The 15626-nt window shown below is 48.0% G+C and overlaps 1 protein-coding gene across 26 annotated transcripts in view; it reads right to left on the bottom strand.

The window, feature by feature from the left end:
- Positions 1-15626, bottom strand: part of Msp300 (Muscle-specific protein 300 kDa) — a 124407-nt gene that overhangs the window by 67985 nt on the left and 40796 nt on the right. For 23 of the 26 annotated variants that reach the window (XM_032438527.2, XM_032438534.2, XM_032438541.2 and 20 more), the window contains 3 exons: positions 2387-15574; positions 1729-2043; positions 301-1443 (listed from right to left, as the gene is read on the bottom strand). In XM_032438527.2, the coding sequence (XP_032294418.1) occupies positions 301-1443; positions 1729-2043; positions 2387-15574 (14646 nt within the window). The remainder of the gene's footprint in view (positions 1-300; positions 1444-1728; positions 2044-2386; positions 15575-15626) is intronic. The other 3 variants (XM_032438538.2, XM_032438544.2, XM_032438528.2) reach the window with 1 other exon arrangement.

Here is a 15626-nt window from a genome sequence, read left to right as displayed (position 1 = left end):
TATTTTATTTTTAATGAATGATGATTTTTATCATCTGGTAATCGAATCTCTAATCAATAGCTGGAAAATCATGAATCATATATCAGAAACAAGAATTGAATTTTAAGGAATTACATAATAAACAGCAACATTTGCAACTGCAATCCGATTTTTTATCCTAAATGCAGCCTTAGCTTTTAAACATGTTCTACAATCACTTCGCCTATTTCTACTTTAGTTAATATTTTTGCTGGATAAACAACAACTACAAATGCAGTACAAAAACTATGTGAAGAATATTCATTCTATTAAATAACCCACCTGATCCAGCAGATCTTCCAGCTTGGCGCGCACGATCAGTTCACGTTCGGGTATGGCATGCATAGCTGTCTCCAGGGGAGAGCTGGGTCGGCTTATCGATGCTGTGGCTGCTTCACATGCCTGGACGGCTGCTGCCAGCCTGGACTTTTCATTGTTCAGTTTATTTTGCATATCTTGGGCACACTTGAGCTGATTCTGCGCCAGCTCCAAGCTCGTGGCTGGTGCGTCCAGTTCAGTTTGTATGATTGGCTCATAGGCCTCCAGATTGCGCATGATGTTGTCCAGCGTGTCCTCGTACTCCTGGAACTTGGCCAGCGACTCGAGCAGGCGATTCTTGATTTGTACAGATGTCTGCAGCAGCGAATTGTAGCTGTCCTGTATGTTCTTTAGCTGTGACTCGACGGTTGGCCGTATGCCAGGCGTTGTCGGCTCATAGCGTTTAATTTGTGCCTGACCCTTGGCATTCAGGTCATCCAGATTGGTCTGATACTTTTGAATCTCGCCTAGCAGCGACTCGTGCTGTTTAATTTGCTCTTGCGTTTGTTCACGATTTGAAATGAATAGCGAATTGTGGGCCATCAGCTGGAATGAGATTTGCAGCAACCATTTTTCCACATCCTGCAGGCTCTGATGATAGGCATTATAGTCGAGCATCTCCTGCTCCAGATCTCTGATATAGCCGGTGCAGTCGTTCTTCAGCTTATCACAACGCGACTGCAAACGGTTGACGGCATCCACCTCTGTGCCCAGATCGCGTGCCTCCGACATAAGCTGCTCCAGATCGTTGCCCTTCTGCTTGAGCTCATTGGCGAGCGTCTTGTAGCGCTCCAACAGGGTTTTCATCTCGCTCAGCTCACCCTTGGTCTCGGGCGCTATCTTGAGCGTCTTCTCTGTTTCGATCAGCCATTTATCGAGCTTATCCTTGTTGGCTGCGAAATCGTTCCAACGATTTTGTGCCTGCTTCAAGTCAGTTAGCTTCTGCTTGACAGCCAGACCCAATGCATCCCAGTCCTCGCGTACCTTGGTCATCAACTCACGCAACTTCTCCTGCTTATCTTCGGGCGTAATATTGGAGGCCTTCGAGTAGGCATCCTGCACCATGGCCAGCAAATGCTGGCCCTCGGGCAAGTGGGAGGCCAATGACTGGAAAAAAAATTATTTTGTTACATAGAGTAAATCACTAGCATAAGCCCCCATGGCCATGTTTCCACCTATTTTTTTACTTTGTAAGTCGAATTTCTATAAAAAGGCGAAACACGCAAATTTCTTTTTAAAATCAAGAAGATAATATTCCCGAAATCAGTATAATACGCCTTGAGTTATTATTACCCAGATCGATAAACATGAATTTAGAATGAAAATTTCCCATTTACGGGGCTCCCAAATCTTTAATTATTGTGTGAATTTTATTTAACAGCTATTACTTACATTGACAGTCTCCAATTTTTGTGCAATAACAGAAGCATCACCTTCAATGCTGCAATCGTTGAGTACTTGCTGAGCCTTCTCGATCCAGGCATCCATTTCCTTCTTGTAATTGAGGAACTCGGTGTGATCCGACAGATTCTTTTCGATCTTGGCAACCAGGCCCTGAGCAGAAGTCAGCAGTTTTGTGTAATTGGCCTGAGTCTCAATGGTTTGATCGCGTATGCGAGTGCAGGCACTTTGCTCCATGAGCAGCTCACAGTTGTCATTGAGATCCTCGACATTTTCTCGCTCGGCCAGAACCTCATCGAGCAGTTTCTAAGGGGAAGATCAATATTAGATTAAATGCTCTAACCAAAAAAATTGTATTAAAAGGCACATAAAGCGTTTTCGGCGTTAGACAGAGTCTGTGTATAAATGATTAACTGCAATAGTGAGTGTGTTTAAGTGATTAGCTGAAAAGTTAGCAATATTGATTAGTTGTTTAGTATGTGAATCAGTTTATATATATATATATATATATAAATATATATAAAGTGTATATACATCAATTTTACTACGGGGTGCACTCTCTCGAGCAATTTTTAGTATATTTTATTTTATTTTTGTTAGCGTTGCGTGCGACAGTTGCTTGAGATTTGACGACATATTTGTTGCTTACCTTGGCATTGACCAAATCTTCGGTGGTTTTATTATCAGCTTCCTGTGATTTGGCAACGCGCTTGCTCATTGTTACAATCCACAAATTGATCTTGTTGAACTTTTGCAGGAATGTCTGCCAGGCTGCGAGACAGCTTTCCAGACCGCTGCGCGCATCTCGGGACAGAGCCTGCAGCGTTTCCCATTCACCATTCAGGTGCTTGATCTCTTGGGCCACATTGTCTTGGCCCTCGCTGCCGCTGGTGGCAATGACCGCCTGGCTGAGCTCTTCGCAAGCTTCCAGCAGCGATTTGCCCTCCATGGAGGTGGACTGTATGTCGCCCAGACGATTGAGACGATCCTCCACTTGATCCTTTTCGCCATGGCAATCAGCGCACTGCTCCACCTCGATGCGTGTGCGACGCAGCCAATCTTGCAGCTCATTATAGGCCTGCTTGTATTTCTCGTGATTGTTCACCTGATTCTCCAGCGACTCAATGATCTTGTTTACTTGTCCTTGCAGATCATCGAATTTGCTTAGACCGGGCGCAAAATCATTTTTATCCAGGCTATTGTCCTCACGCAAGCGTACATTAATCTTTTCCACAATATCGTTGTGTCCATTGATGTCGCGTTGTGTGACACGGAATTTCTCCAGTGCAGCACGCTTTTCGCTCAAGTCATTCAAATACTCCTCGCTGGCCTTAACACTGGGCTCAATATCCTCCAGCCATTCCAGCAGGATCTTGTACAGCTTGAAAATCTCCTCCAGCTGAGCAAGACGATTGGCCAATTTCTGACGCACATCATTAAGATCCACAAGCAGCTTGTCAAAGTCCTGTTTCAGGCCCTCGGTGTCCTCTTGAATTTTGGCTGCTCCATTCTGTTCGGTATTCATAATCACCTTCTCCTTAAGTTCCAGAAGATAGCGCAGCTTGTTCTGTCCAGTTTCAAAGCCTTGACGCAAATTCTTAACAGTATTCAGTTTAATTTGCACTTCGTTCAACGTGCCGGGTATTTGTTCGCATTCGGCTAGCTTCTCGCGTGTCTTTTCGATCCACGACTGGCACTCTTCGTAGAGCGTATGATGCTGCTGATGCTCCTGGTAGTGCATCTCCAGGCGTCGCATGACTTCCTTGGCCAGCGTCAATAGCGCGTTGTATTTGGTGGTCAACTGCATGATGGCATTGCTGATGCGCGTATCGGAGCATGTCTCCAGCAGCACCTGAGCCTTCATGTTCAGGTGATCCAGTGTCTTCTGCCAATCGAATAGAGTTTGCAGATGTCCCTGGAATTCCTCAAGCACCACCTTCTTTTGCGTAAGACTATCCTGGAGCTTGTTGTAGGACTGCACGAGTGCTTCGGTCTTGGTCAACCACTCGAGCGCTTCGGTGTACTGATCCTGGTAGTCAGACCACTTGACAATGCCCACCTCCAGATAATCCTTGGCCTTGTTGAGCGCCTCCACATAAGCATCAAACTCCTCCTGTAAGAGTGCAACTTCCTCTTCAATGATCGCACAATCCTCGGGCTCTGCGGTGCGACAGGCAATCTCACCCTGGGCCAAAGCATTTTGCAGCTTCGTTGAGCCCTCGGGAACTTCACCTTGCAGAATCTTGAGCTGGTGAGTCTTCTCCGCCAGCGCTTGCTTATCACCCGTTGGCTCGGAGCACTTGCTCAGCCTTTCCTTGGCGTTGCGCAGCCAAGTGGCAAAGTCATTACCTGCATCGATCAGCGCCTGGTAGCTGTCTATAGTGTTCTTTTGTTTGGCATAAAGATCCTTGGCCTGCTTGGTAAGGTTCTCGTATTTGTCGGAGATTTCTGTGGCAGGTGCACCCTGTTGCAAGTCGGATGCCTTCGAGGTAACTGATTGTATCATGGGCTCAAACGACACAATATCCTGGACAATGTTGTTGGTCTGGCGCAGATTAGCCTTGCGCTCGCTCAGACCGCTACTGAGACCCGGCTGTCCCCTCTGGGATTTGACAATCTTTTGCTCGCACGCCTGCTGCAGCTTGGCCTCCCTGTCGGTAATCCATTGCTGCAACTGAGTGTAACTGGAGCTGTAATCGGCCCATTGCAACAGATTTGTCTCCAACTGCACCTTGGCTGTGGACATTTTCTTAACCAGTCGATCCCAATCGGTCTGCAGCTCCTTCATTTCATTGTTGATGGCATCGCGTCCATCGGAGCGCGTATTGCGTATAATCTTCTCGCCATTGTTGATGGCTGTGTGGACAAGATTTTGGCCCAGTTCACGATTGCGTATTAGATCCTGTATTTGCTCCAGGCGACGTTGCAGGGCCTCCTTGGAGCCTGCACCCTCGCCAGCGGACTGAATGGTTTGCTTAGCATTCGATATCCATTCCCTAGCCGCCTTCATATTGGCATCGTATTCGCGATGCTGATCGCGATTAGTTTCGACCTTCTTTAGCACATCCTTCGCCAAATTAACCTGTACCTGGTACATGGAGCCCAAGTGTCTGAGCTGATTGTTGACATAGCTGTCCAGATGTGATTTGAGTAGACCTGCCGCGGAGGCATTAAATTTATCAATATCATCCTTGCCCTTTTCCAGTCGCGACATGACCTCGCGCATATCGGCCACCTGTTTCTCCTTGTCGGGCAAATTGGGACAGAGGTTCAGCTTATGGTTCTTCACAAGTATATCGATCTGTTGCAGCCATTCCATGAGGCGTTCATACTCCTCTTTATATGCGCGCCATTGCACCATGGTAACTTCCAAGTTCTCTTTCTGCTGATTGATCTCGCGGAACAAACTTTCGAAGCTATCACGTAGTGCGCGTATATCATTGCGTATGATCTCTTGGCCCTGCGTCGAAGTACTTGCCAGAACCACCTCACCAGTGTGTACCAAATGCTCAACAAGTAGTTCACCCTGAGCCTGCTTATTGAGGAGGGCCTCGGTGGCCTGCACGGCATTCTCAATAGCCAGCTTGTCGCTTAGGCTGCTCTGTTTCAGTGCGGGGAATTTCTCGCGTGCACGACTTATCCAGCTAACGAGATCGTCATAAGCTTCCTTGAACAGGCGATGATCTCTGTACTGATCCTGGCGATCCGACAGCAATTTCTGTGTCTTGGCAAACAATTCATCGAAGGTATCCAACACTTTTTGTGCCTGGAACGCTGCCTGGCTCTGTTGGCCACTAGCTATCATTTCCTTAGCCTGTACCTTCAGTGAATCAACATCAATCTTCTCCACGCGTACCTTCTCCTCAGTGGACTTGACACGATCTAGCTGTGCGCGTTTCTCCGTCATGGTCGTCTGATGCTCGCCCAATTCTTTGAGCAGACCATCCAGCCATTCGTTAAATTTGCGCACGTTTTGCACCTGATCCAAGAAGCCAGACCATTGAGTAATGGAATCATCCAGGTTAGCCTTTACGTCCATAATGCGCAGAGCAATGCCGGACCAGAGATCCTGCAGTTCTGAGAGCTCCTTGTTAATGGCCTCGTGGCCAGCGGGTGCGGTATTAGCGAGCACATGTTGAGCCTGTTCTAAAATTTTAAGCACTCGCGCAGAACCCTCGTCTTTAAGTAGAATCACATCCTGAATAGTGGCCAACTTCTTGTCCAGTTCTTTCTGACTCATCGAGGACATGTCTGAACAGTAGTCCAGCTTTTCCTTAATGCTATTAATCCACGATGCACACTCGGAGATGGAGTTATCAAAATCTTCGTGTGAGGTAACGTATTGCTGCCAGCGATTGTTCAAATCCTTGACTTTGTGGAAGATTTGCTGATATTTAGTGACCAATTCAGGGCCAGATGATCGAGTCGAGGTGGGTCCCTTTAGCAATGTTTGTGCTTTTTCAGTAACATTATCGACTTCCAATTCCTTAGCACGGACATCGCCTTGCAGTGCCTTCAGCGTATCCAATTGCGCGCGCTTCTTTGGCAGATCCTCTTTGAGATCAATGGCATGCAAATCATTATCGGTGTCACGGATCCAGGCCAAGCACTGATCGCGCAGCTGCTCATATTCGGACCATTGCTGCAGGCGTGCCTCAATGGCTTCGATGGTTGAGCCAATGGCAGCTAGCAGACCCTCCCATTCCTGTTGCGTTGTATCTATCTGAGATTTAATGTTCACCTGACCAACATCAATGGTGCCGGGTATGACCTTCTCGCCCAGCGCACGCACTTGATCTACGCGCGGAAACTCATCCGCGAGGCTGGCCTTCAAGTTCTTCAGACGATCTAGATTAGTATGCAGCGAAGTTTGCTCCAAATCAAGATCGCCCCAGTAGTGCACAGTGTTCAATGTGGCATCAATGAACTCCTGAGCATCCATAACGGCCTTGGAGTATTGCTGATGTGCACTCACGATGCCCTCGTAGCGTTCAACGTAGCCCTGAGCTCGTTTTTGCAGTTTTCCAAAACGATCGGTTATATCCTTAAGAATATGATCCACATGCTCAGTCTTTTCAGGCAAATTGGCTGTAATCTCTTGCAGATTTCCAACCTCTGCTTGATGATTGTTGATATCGTTGAGCACGTCACGATAGACCTGCAATTTATGGCGCTTTTCGTCCAGCGTGGTCTTTAGCTCAATTTCAGCTGGCAACTCATGCTCCACATCATCCAGCCAGCTCTTAAGCTTGTCAGCAGTCTCATCAAAGCCGGACCACTTGGCAATCTTATCCTGTATCTTACGCGCAGTGCTGGCAACATTATCAAATAGTTGATCAAAGGTCAGGTCATCTAATTGACTGCGTATGGCCTCACGTCCTTCTTTGGCCGTTGAGCTATAGCACTTTTCGCCCAATTCCACGGTGCTGTTCAGCAGCTGCGTAGCCGTGGGCTGCTGTGCCAGCAGCTCCTGTATGACCAGCTGCTTCTTGAGAAGATCATCGCGTGATGCTACCGAGGACAAATCGCTGCAATCATCATAGCGTGCCTGAGCGTTAGCCAACCAATCGGCGCACTGCTTGTACTTTTCGTTGAAGTGGCCGTGATCCTGAACTGCTTGTTCGCATTTCTTGAGTATTTCCTTGGCCGTGGCTTGTATTGACTGGAAACGTGAGGAGACTTGTTGCACATTGACTGCGATTCTGGTCTCTCCTGAGCTTTGCACTAGTTCCGAGGTGTCATCCTTCATTTTCTCAAAGTCGGCTTCATTTTGACGCAAGCTTTGTGTCAATGACTGGAAGCGATTCAGCTGCTCTTCCTTTTCCTCAAAGGAGTTTTTCAGATTGTAGTTCTTGAGCGCATTCTCAGCCTCGCCCAGCCAGTTAATCAGGCGATCCAAGTCGACTTCATAGTCATTCCATTGCTGTAGACGGTTCTCCAGGCCGCTCTTAACATCAGTCAGCGAACCACCGAACTTTTCGAAATCTGCATACAAATTGGCCAAATCTCGTGTCATGGCTTCCTTTGAGCGAGCTGGTATGCTGCTGGCATGCTGCTCAATGTGCTCCTCAAGAGCTTTAAGCTTGGAAACACCTTCAGGCAAAGCATCCTGGATTTCATTAATCTTCTGTAGACGCGCTTGCAATGCTGCCTTATTGCCCGAGTAGTCAGAGTAGCCGGTCAGACGATCCCACAGGTTCTTCTGGTAATCCTGCTGTGCTTTCTGCAGCTCACTGAACTGCTGATACACCTCAAAAGCGGCCTCTAGATCAGCGACCAGTTTGCCACAATCCTGTCCAACTTGCTCATAACGCTTGTTCACTTCAGCGACAGATTTGGCAATCTCATCAGCATTGGCAGGCGCAGCGCTAGACAGGAGAGCTGCTGCCTTCTCATTGACAGCCTCCACAATGCGCTTGTGCGAGTTGATATCCTGGTTGGTGGCCTTGTATTTGTACAGCTTGGAACGAATTTCCTGCGCGCTTGTCCAGCTGGCTGGATTCTCATTGTGCAGTAACTTCTCCACCTGATCCAGCCAGTTGACCGTTTGACCTAGTATATCCTGGTAGCTGGAAAGCTGTACGGTTTGTGCTTCTTGGCGTTTTTCCAAATTTCGTATGCCCTCGTCCAGCTTATCCCAACGATCGCGTATATCACGCAGATCCTTGCGTATCTTTTCTCTACCCTGAGTGGATGTCTCCGGCAAGGCCTTTTCACCAGCTGCATTTAATGCACCAAATAAGCTCTCGGCCTGCTCCCTCTCGGAAAGCAAAACCTGTAGAATGTTTGAGCTCTGCGTGGGCTCATCCTTGAGCGCCTTCTCCAATTGTGTCTCAATGGGCTGCAGCCACAGGTCCACCTCGTTGTACTTGTCTTGGTAGAACTGATGATCGTCCACCAGATTGGACCAGCGGTTGACCACTTCTTTGCTCAACACTTGCAGCAGTTGATAACGATTTGTGATCTGCGTTGTCAACGTCTTTAGACGATCGGCACCGCAGTTGTTGAGCAAAGCGTGTGCCGTATCTCCAAAGGCATCGATTTCCTTTTCCTTTTGCAGTATGAGTTCCCGCTGTATTTTATATTTGTCCATTTGCTCGACCTTTTCATGCAACGTCGATTTCAGCTGTTGCTCGCGAAACACGGCCTCGGCATTGCGACACCACTTGGTGAGTTCTTCCAGATTGTGTTCAAATTTATCCCACTGCGCCAGGACATCCTTTTGCTTGCCCTCAATGCCCTCGATGTCGTCGAAGTGACTTTTCATTGTGGTCTCCAGTTCATCGATTTCTTTTTCAAGCACTTCAATGCCCTTCTCCGAGGTGGCGGGCTTTACATTATCGAATTGTGCACGGATTTCGCTAATTAAATTCATGGCCGTTGGTTTATTCTGAGCCAATTGACCCAGGGTTTCAATTTTACGCTTTATATCCGCCTTTTCACCGTACGAATCATCGCATTCCAGCAGCTTGGCTTTCTCATTCGATATCCAGGCCTTGGCACCACTGAGCGCATTGTTTAGGTCGCTATGCTTTTGCACGCAATTCTCCAGGTTGTGCAGTATTTCATCGGACTTCTTCACAATATTCTGGAAGAGTTGCTTGATTGACTGAAGATAAACATTCAAGGAGTTGTCCTTTATTTGATCAACTAGTATTTGCGCCTTGTCGCACACATTATCCACGAGCACATTGTGCGTAGTTATCTCCTGATGCAGCAGTTTGTGATTCTGCAGCTGTGCCCGCTTCTCCTGGAGCGTGGTTTTTGGTTCGGTATGACTCTGCATGGCCTTGTCCACATCCTTCAGCCACTTGGTTAGCTGATCTTGAGCAATGCTAAACTCATTGAATTGCAGTAGGCACTGATCAATCTTATGCGTAGCCGAGTTTAGGTCGTCCGTGTAGTTGTCCCACATGGTACGCAGGGAGCGCAGCTGTTGGCGTATAATCTCACGACCTTCAGGACTTGTGTGACCGTAGAGTTTTTCGCCGCGATCAATCAGACTCTCAAAGATAGTGGAGTCCACAATACGCTTGTCAGACATTTCGCGCAATTTGTTTTGCTGATCCTGCAATACGCTCTGATCGCCGACAATTTCATTGGTCTTTGCCAGCTCATTGGCGCAGGATTGCAAATTTTGCTTAAACTTTTCATAGTCCGTGTCAAAGCTGTCGTGATCCTTGGCATATTGGACATACTTAGCGATGGACTCCTTGCAAATATTCTTCAGTGTCTGATAGCGTGTATTCAAACGCGAGAGTTTCAGATTCAAATCGGTTTCACCTTCGATTTCACGACCCTGATCCATCAGCTCATTTATGGCTACGCCGCGACGCTCAATATCCTTGGCATTATCTTGGAGCTGCTTCAGATGAGCAGCCTTTGTTTCGGCGGTGCTCTTTAAGTTCTGGTTCTTTACCACAGCCTCGACGTTCTTCATCCAATTGTCAAGCTCATGGATGACTGAGTCAAACTCATCCCACTTGGAGCAGAGCTGCTTCAGTTTCACCTGAGAGTCCTGGCAGAGCGACATGAACTCCTCCCATGCATTTTTCGGCTCCTCAAAGCCCTTGAGCAGCGCCGGATGACCGCTAGGATGGGTTTGTGTTAGAACCGTTTCCAAAAGCTTGTGGCACGTATCAAAAATGGAATCACCCTCGGGCTTATGTTGCAACAAATTCTCCACAACAATCAGTTTCTCCTCGGCGCCCTCCTTCTCGAAGGTTGTTTCGTTCAAAATATCAATTGCCTCCGATTTGATGGTGTTTAACCAATCTTGTGCCTTCTCCAACACTTGATCATAAGCCTCGTGTTTGACCACCTGATTGCCTACGGTATTGATGCGATCGGAAATCTTTTTGGATAGCGTATTGTACTCCTGTATGGATTCATCCGTTTTACGCTCGGACTCATCATCGCAAAGGGTGACCGCCTTGTCGTGCAGTTGCTTTAGAGCATTCTTATGCAATGTAATCTCCTGCAGTTGCGTTTTATAATTTTGTAGAGCTGCTTTCTTGGCCGCCAACGTGGGATAGAGTTCATCGCCAGCAGTGACCTTGGCCTTAGATTCGTTGAGGTAGTGCGACACTTGAGTGTAGCTCTCCTCAATGGATGTCTTTTGTATTAGCACGCCCTCAACCTGTTGCATCAGAGCATTGGCCTCATCGCGCAGATAATCATACTTCTCGCGCATTTGACGTAGATCGGCGCGTATACGTTCGCGATTCTCAGGAGAAACCACTGGATAAAGCCCCTCACCAATATCAACAGCATTGTTCAGCAAGAGTTGACCATTGTCAAAGGTCTTCAGATAGTTTTTAATGGTCTGCAACTGCTGTGCGGTGGCCGACGAAGACCCAGGGGACCCCATACGGGCCAGTTCCTGGAACTCAATCTTTGCATCACCAAACCATTCATTAAAGTCTTTAGATGCCTTGGCAAAGTTCGCATTTGACGACTGAGCGCTGCGTATTTTATCAATGTGGCCGGCAAGGCTCTTGGCAACCGTCTGGTAACGCTGCACCAAATGCGTTACAAATTGTCCAATACGCGCCTCGGGATTCTTTTCAATCAATTGCTGTGAGGTCTGCTCCAGGCCGCTGATGATGGGCTCATGTGCCAGCACATCCTGTTGCAGTATAGCCAACTCTTGTAGTTTCTGTGGCACCTCGGGCAAATTAACCTGACTGCTTGTCTCCGCTTTAACGCGACCTTCCACATCGCGCAGCCAGTTGGATATTTGCTCATTTGATTGTTCGTACTGCGACCAAAGATCAACATTCTCATCCAGTATGCCCTTGATGCGATCAAAGCTGTCCTGTAACGCCTGCATTTCCTTGCCCATAAGCTCGGCATCGCTGTTAAGCTCGACCAGATTCTGTGGCGTTTCCACGGCCTTAAGCATTTCCAAGGATTTCAGCGTTTCCGCATGACGCGCTTTGCAGTCATCAATGCTCTTGCTGACCTCTTGTAGCGAGGATTTTTTCACATCCAGGTTATACTTGTCGCTTGTGGACTCCGGCTGACACCAGGCCACCTTCTCGCGCTGTGTGACAATTATGCGCTTCAGCATGCCCACCTTATCCGCATGGAATTTTTTGAGGAACTGCAGCAGTGAGCTCTCGATCTTCTTGGCATATAGATCGACGCCCTCGTAGCGTTTCTGAACATTGTTCAGCTCCTTGGGTATGATAGACTCATTGAATGTGGGATATAAATTACGCAGTTCGTCCACATTCTGTTTGATATTCTCGATTTCGTTGCCACTCTGCTCCAATTGGGCGCGCAGTGCACGACACTGCAGCAAGCGCTCCATGATCTTGTTGTTATCGCCGGACATGTCATCGCATTTGATCAGCTGTTCGCGCAGCTTACTCACCTGCTCGCCGGCAATCTTGGTGCGTTTGCGCAGCTCCTGCTCCTGGTCAGCAAAGGACGTGGTGACAGCGCTTAGACGCTCCGCATTGTTGCTCACCTCGGCAAATTGTTCGCCGAGCAGCTGATTGAGTGTGCTCAAGGCGGGTATCTCGGCACCATTGTTTATCTTGACCAGATCGTTGGTTTTCTCGAGAATTGTAGACCTGAGCGCTTGGTAAGAAGGCAGTTCGTTGCGGTATTTGCTGAGACGCATGGGTCCGAATTCGATTTCGATTGAATTATCCGCAGCATCGCAGAGACCCTGATTGGTTTCAGACAGCCAGGGCAGCAGATCCTTTTTGGCATCTTCGATTTGCGACCAAATAACCGCTTCTGTCTCGTAGATATGCGCATTTTTGGCCGTCTTATCATGCAGATCCTGCCAGTGTTGCTTGGCAACGGCAACTTCTTGGGGAACCTCTTGAGGCACCGGCTCACCAATGGCTGTAAACAATTTGGCAACATTGTTGCCGCGACGTTCGAGCTCATCGAGATTCATCTTGGACTTGCGCAACTGTTCCATAGTCTTGCGCGTCTTCTCAGAGGCCTGGTGCAACGCGGTCTCATCGCCCGGCTGTTGGGGTATGGCATTAAACAAATCTTCGGCTTTCTTAAGCTCCTTCGAGAACTTGTCCTTGGATTCGGCGTACTCCCTCAATGCCTGACTGATAAGATTATATTTTTGTATACGATCGGATATTTCATTTTGCAGCGAATCGTAATTCTTATCCAGCACCAGTAGACTCTCCTGTATGGCCGGCATGCTTGCAATATCCTCACGCATCAGAAGAGAGCCTTCATCGTGTATGCGATTCTTAAGATCCGCCTGGTACTTGAGCGCATCATTTAACGCCACAAGATCAGCAATGATTTGATCTATATTGTTTAGATTGGGATGCTGTTTAAGGATCTCCTCAAGCTTTGCGCGATTCTCCTGCAGCGCCTGACCAAAGTTATGCTCCAGTGCATGGAACTTGTCCTTACGGACAGTCATCTGTTGCAGTTGTTGCTGCTGATTTTGCGAGCGAAGTTTCAGATTTTCCAACTTATTTTCCACATCGTTTACAATCTGTGTGGCTATCAGCGGACGGCGAGAGAGTGCATCGCGCAATTGTATAGCCGGATTCTCATCGATTTCCTTGGCTTGACCCTTCCAGTAGCTCAGACCCTGGCCCAGATGATCAATTTCATCGATGGCCTTCTTTAGCTCCTCGACAGCTGGTCCCTCGGGCTTTTCCAATTGATGCTTTAAATAGTTCAAGTGCGATTCAGTATCATGCTTCCAGCCCAAAAGCTCGGTCCATTTTTCCAATGCGGCCTTCTTCTGCAGCATATTTGATTCCAAATTCTGATAGTTAACCACAAGAGCAGTGTACGCATCATTCAGTGCATTTGACTCTTCGGGTGTGGCGCCCAGGGCCAGCTGCTTGACCTCATCGTAGATGGCATTAAAACTGGGCTTCTTATCGGCATGCTCCTGCAGCAAGGCGTGTATGACATGCAAACTAGTCTCCACACGTTCCGGATTGATTTCCTCAACCTGAGTGACCTGATTGCGCAACTGTTCCATCCAGTTGGAGAAGTTGACCAATTTGGCATTGAAGTCCTGACGCGATATAATGGCATCGGAAACCTCGTTGATGTTGCCACGTGTGGCCTCTGAAAGCTTCTGTAATTTAGCCTTCATGCTGTTCACGCGATCCTTGACAGCCACAGCGCCCTCTGGCGCCAAATGCAAGCTGATTTGATCGGCATTTTGGCCAAGGGCAACCAATTTGGCCTGCTGCTGAGATATCTCATTGTTGAAGGACTTTAGCTTGACCAGCTCTTTTTCGAGCTTGTCAATGTGCGGTGTATTCAGCACAGCCGGACGCTTACCCATCTGCTGTGCACCGTGATCAATCCAATCCTCCAGCTTGGCAGCATCACCATCGAAGGATTTCCAATTGGCAACAAGCTTTTCGAGCTTACCGCTCGCCTGTTTGGCATTTTCATGGACCGCTGTCCAGCGAGAGTGCATGGCATCTAACTCATCGGGGGCATTGGTTTTGCATAACATTTTATGACTGATGTTTGATATGCCATGGAGTTTGTCCAATTGCTCCAGGCATTGTGTTTCAAATTGTTTGGCATTTTGTTGCATGGCAACGGCTTCTTCAAGTGTAATTGGTTTAGGAACTATATTATTTACCTTGACTTCGCTTTGCTCCACGGCGGGCTTGATTTGCTGTAATCCGGCCTGGAATTGCTGCCAGTTGACCAGATCCTCCTGCACGGCCTGCGACTGATGGTCCACATTGCGGTTAATGGCACTGAGCACCTCCTGCAATTTGGAGATTTCACCCTTGAGACGCTTCGCTTCGGCAACGTTGCCCTCCTTGGGGGCCAGCTCAGATGCATCAGCGGCCAACAGATCCAGCTGCTTCATGCGCTCGCCCAGCACACGCTTAAAGGACTGCACCTTGACAACACGTTCCTCGGGTGTCAAATCCTCAGATTGTAGCGCTTCAATATTCTTGGGTGCCACTTTGTTGGCCCATTCCTGCAGCTCAGCTAGACGCGTCTTGTAGTTGTTCCACTTGGCACTGTAGTCCTCCAGGTAGCCCACGCGATCTTTGACATGCTCCATGGTATTAAAGAACATCTTCTCTACCTCAGTCACTTCCTTCTCGAGTATGGGTCGCTTATCGGCGGCAGCCAGTGGTGCCAGCTCCGCTTTTAATGCATGCAGCTTGGGCAGCAATTGGTGGGATGCCTGCTGCAGCTGCACATTTAGATCGCGCTTGGACTTCAGGTCTTGACTAACATTTTTGGGATCTGTCTGGAGTGGTGTGAGGGCGCGCAGCTCTGTCTCAGCTGTTTGCAGCATGGAGAAGATGTCGTTCTTCTGATCGACAAACTCGCTCCACACTGCCTGTGTGCCCTTGAGTGCTTGCAGTTTATCGGAGGTTTCGGTATAAGCCTGATTCCAGCCAGTCTCCAGATTCTTGACTTCAGTATTAACGAAAGCTGGTGCATGCACATCCTTGCTAAGATCGCGTCCACGTTGTAGCATGGACATAATATGTGGCCGCTGATGATCGAGCTGATTGATGGCATACTGTTGCTCTTCAATTAGGCGATTTACGCGCTCCAAACTTTCGGGCGCAGGGATATTGGCCGTCTGATCCTTGACCTTGGTCAACAGGCAAACAACCTCGTGCACCTCGCGACGATATGTGTAACACTTGGAGAACACCTCCGTTTTGACCATAGTTATCTCAATAGTGGGTATTAGGTTCTTGTAGCGTGCAATTAGATCTTCAAGTTTCTTTTGCTCCAGATTAGCCTCATCCTCGGTGGCATAGCTGAGCAGAGAATCCAGCGTTTTGACCAGCCACTTCATGTCCTCGCGTTTGTTATCTGCATCCTGGCAGATTTTCTGCGAACAAAACAATATTGTTATTAATAGGATTTTTTTTTAGGAATATGTG

The sequence above is a fragment of the Drosophila virilis genome, chromosome 4, assembly GCF_030788295.1.
Source record: "Drosophila virilis strain 15010-1051.87 chromosome 4, Dvir_AGI_RSII-ME, whole genome shotgun sequence".
NCBI lineage: Eukaryota > Metazoa > Arthropoda > Insecta > Diptera > Drosophilidae > Drosophila > Drosophila virilis.
Note: the sequence above shows the minus strand (reverse complement) of the source record. Positions and strands in the feature narration are given on the sequence as shown.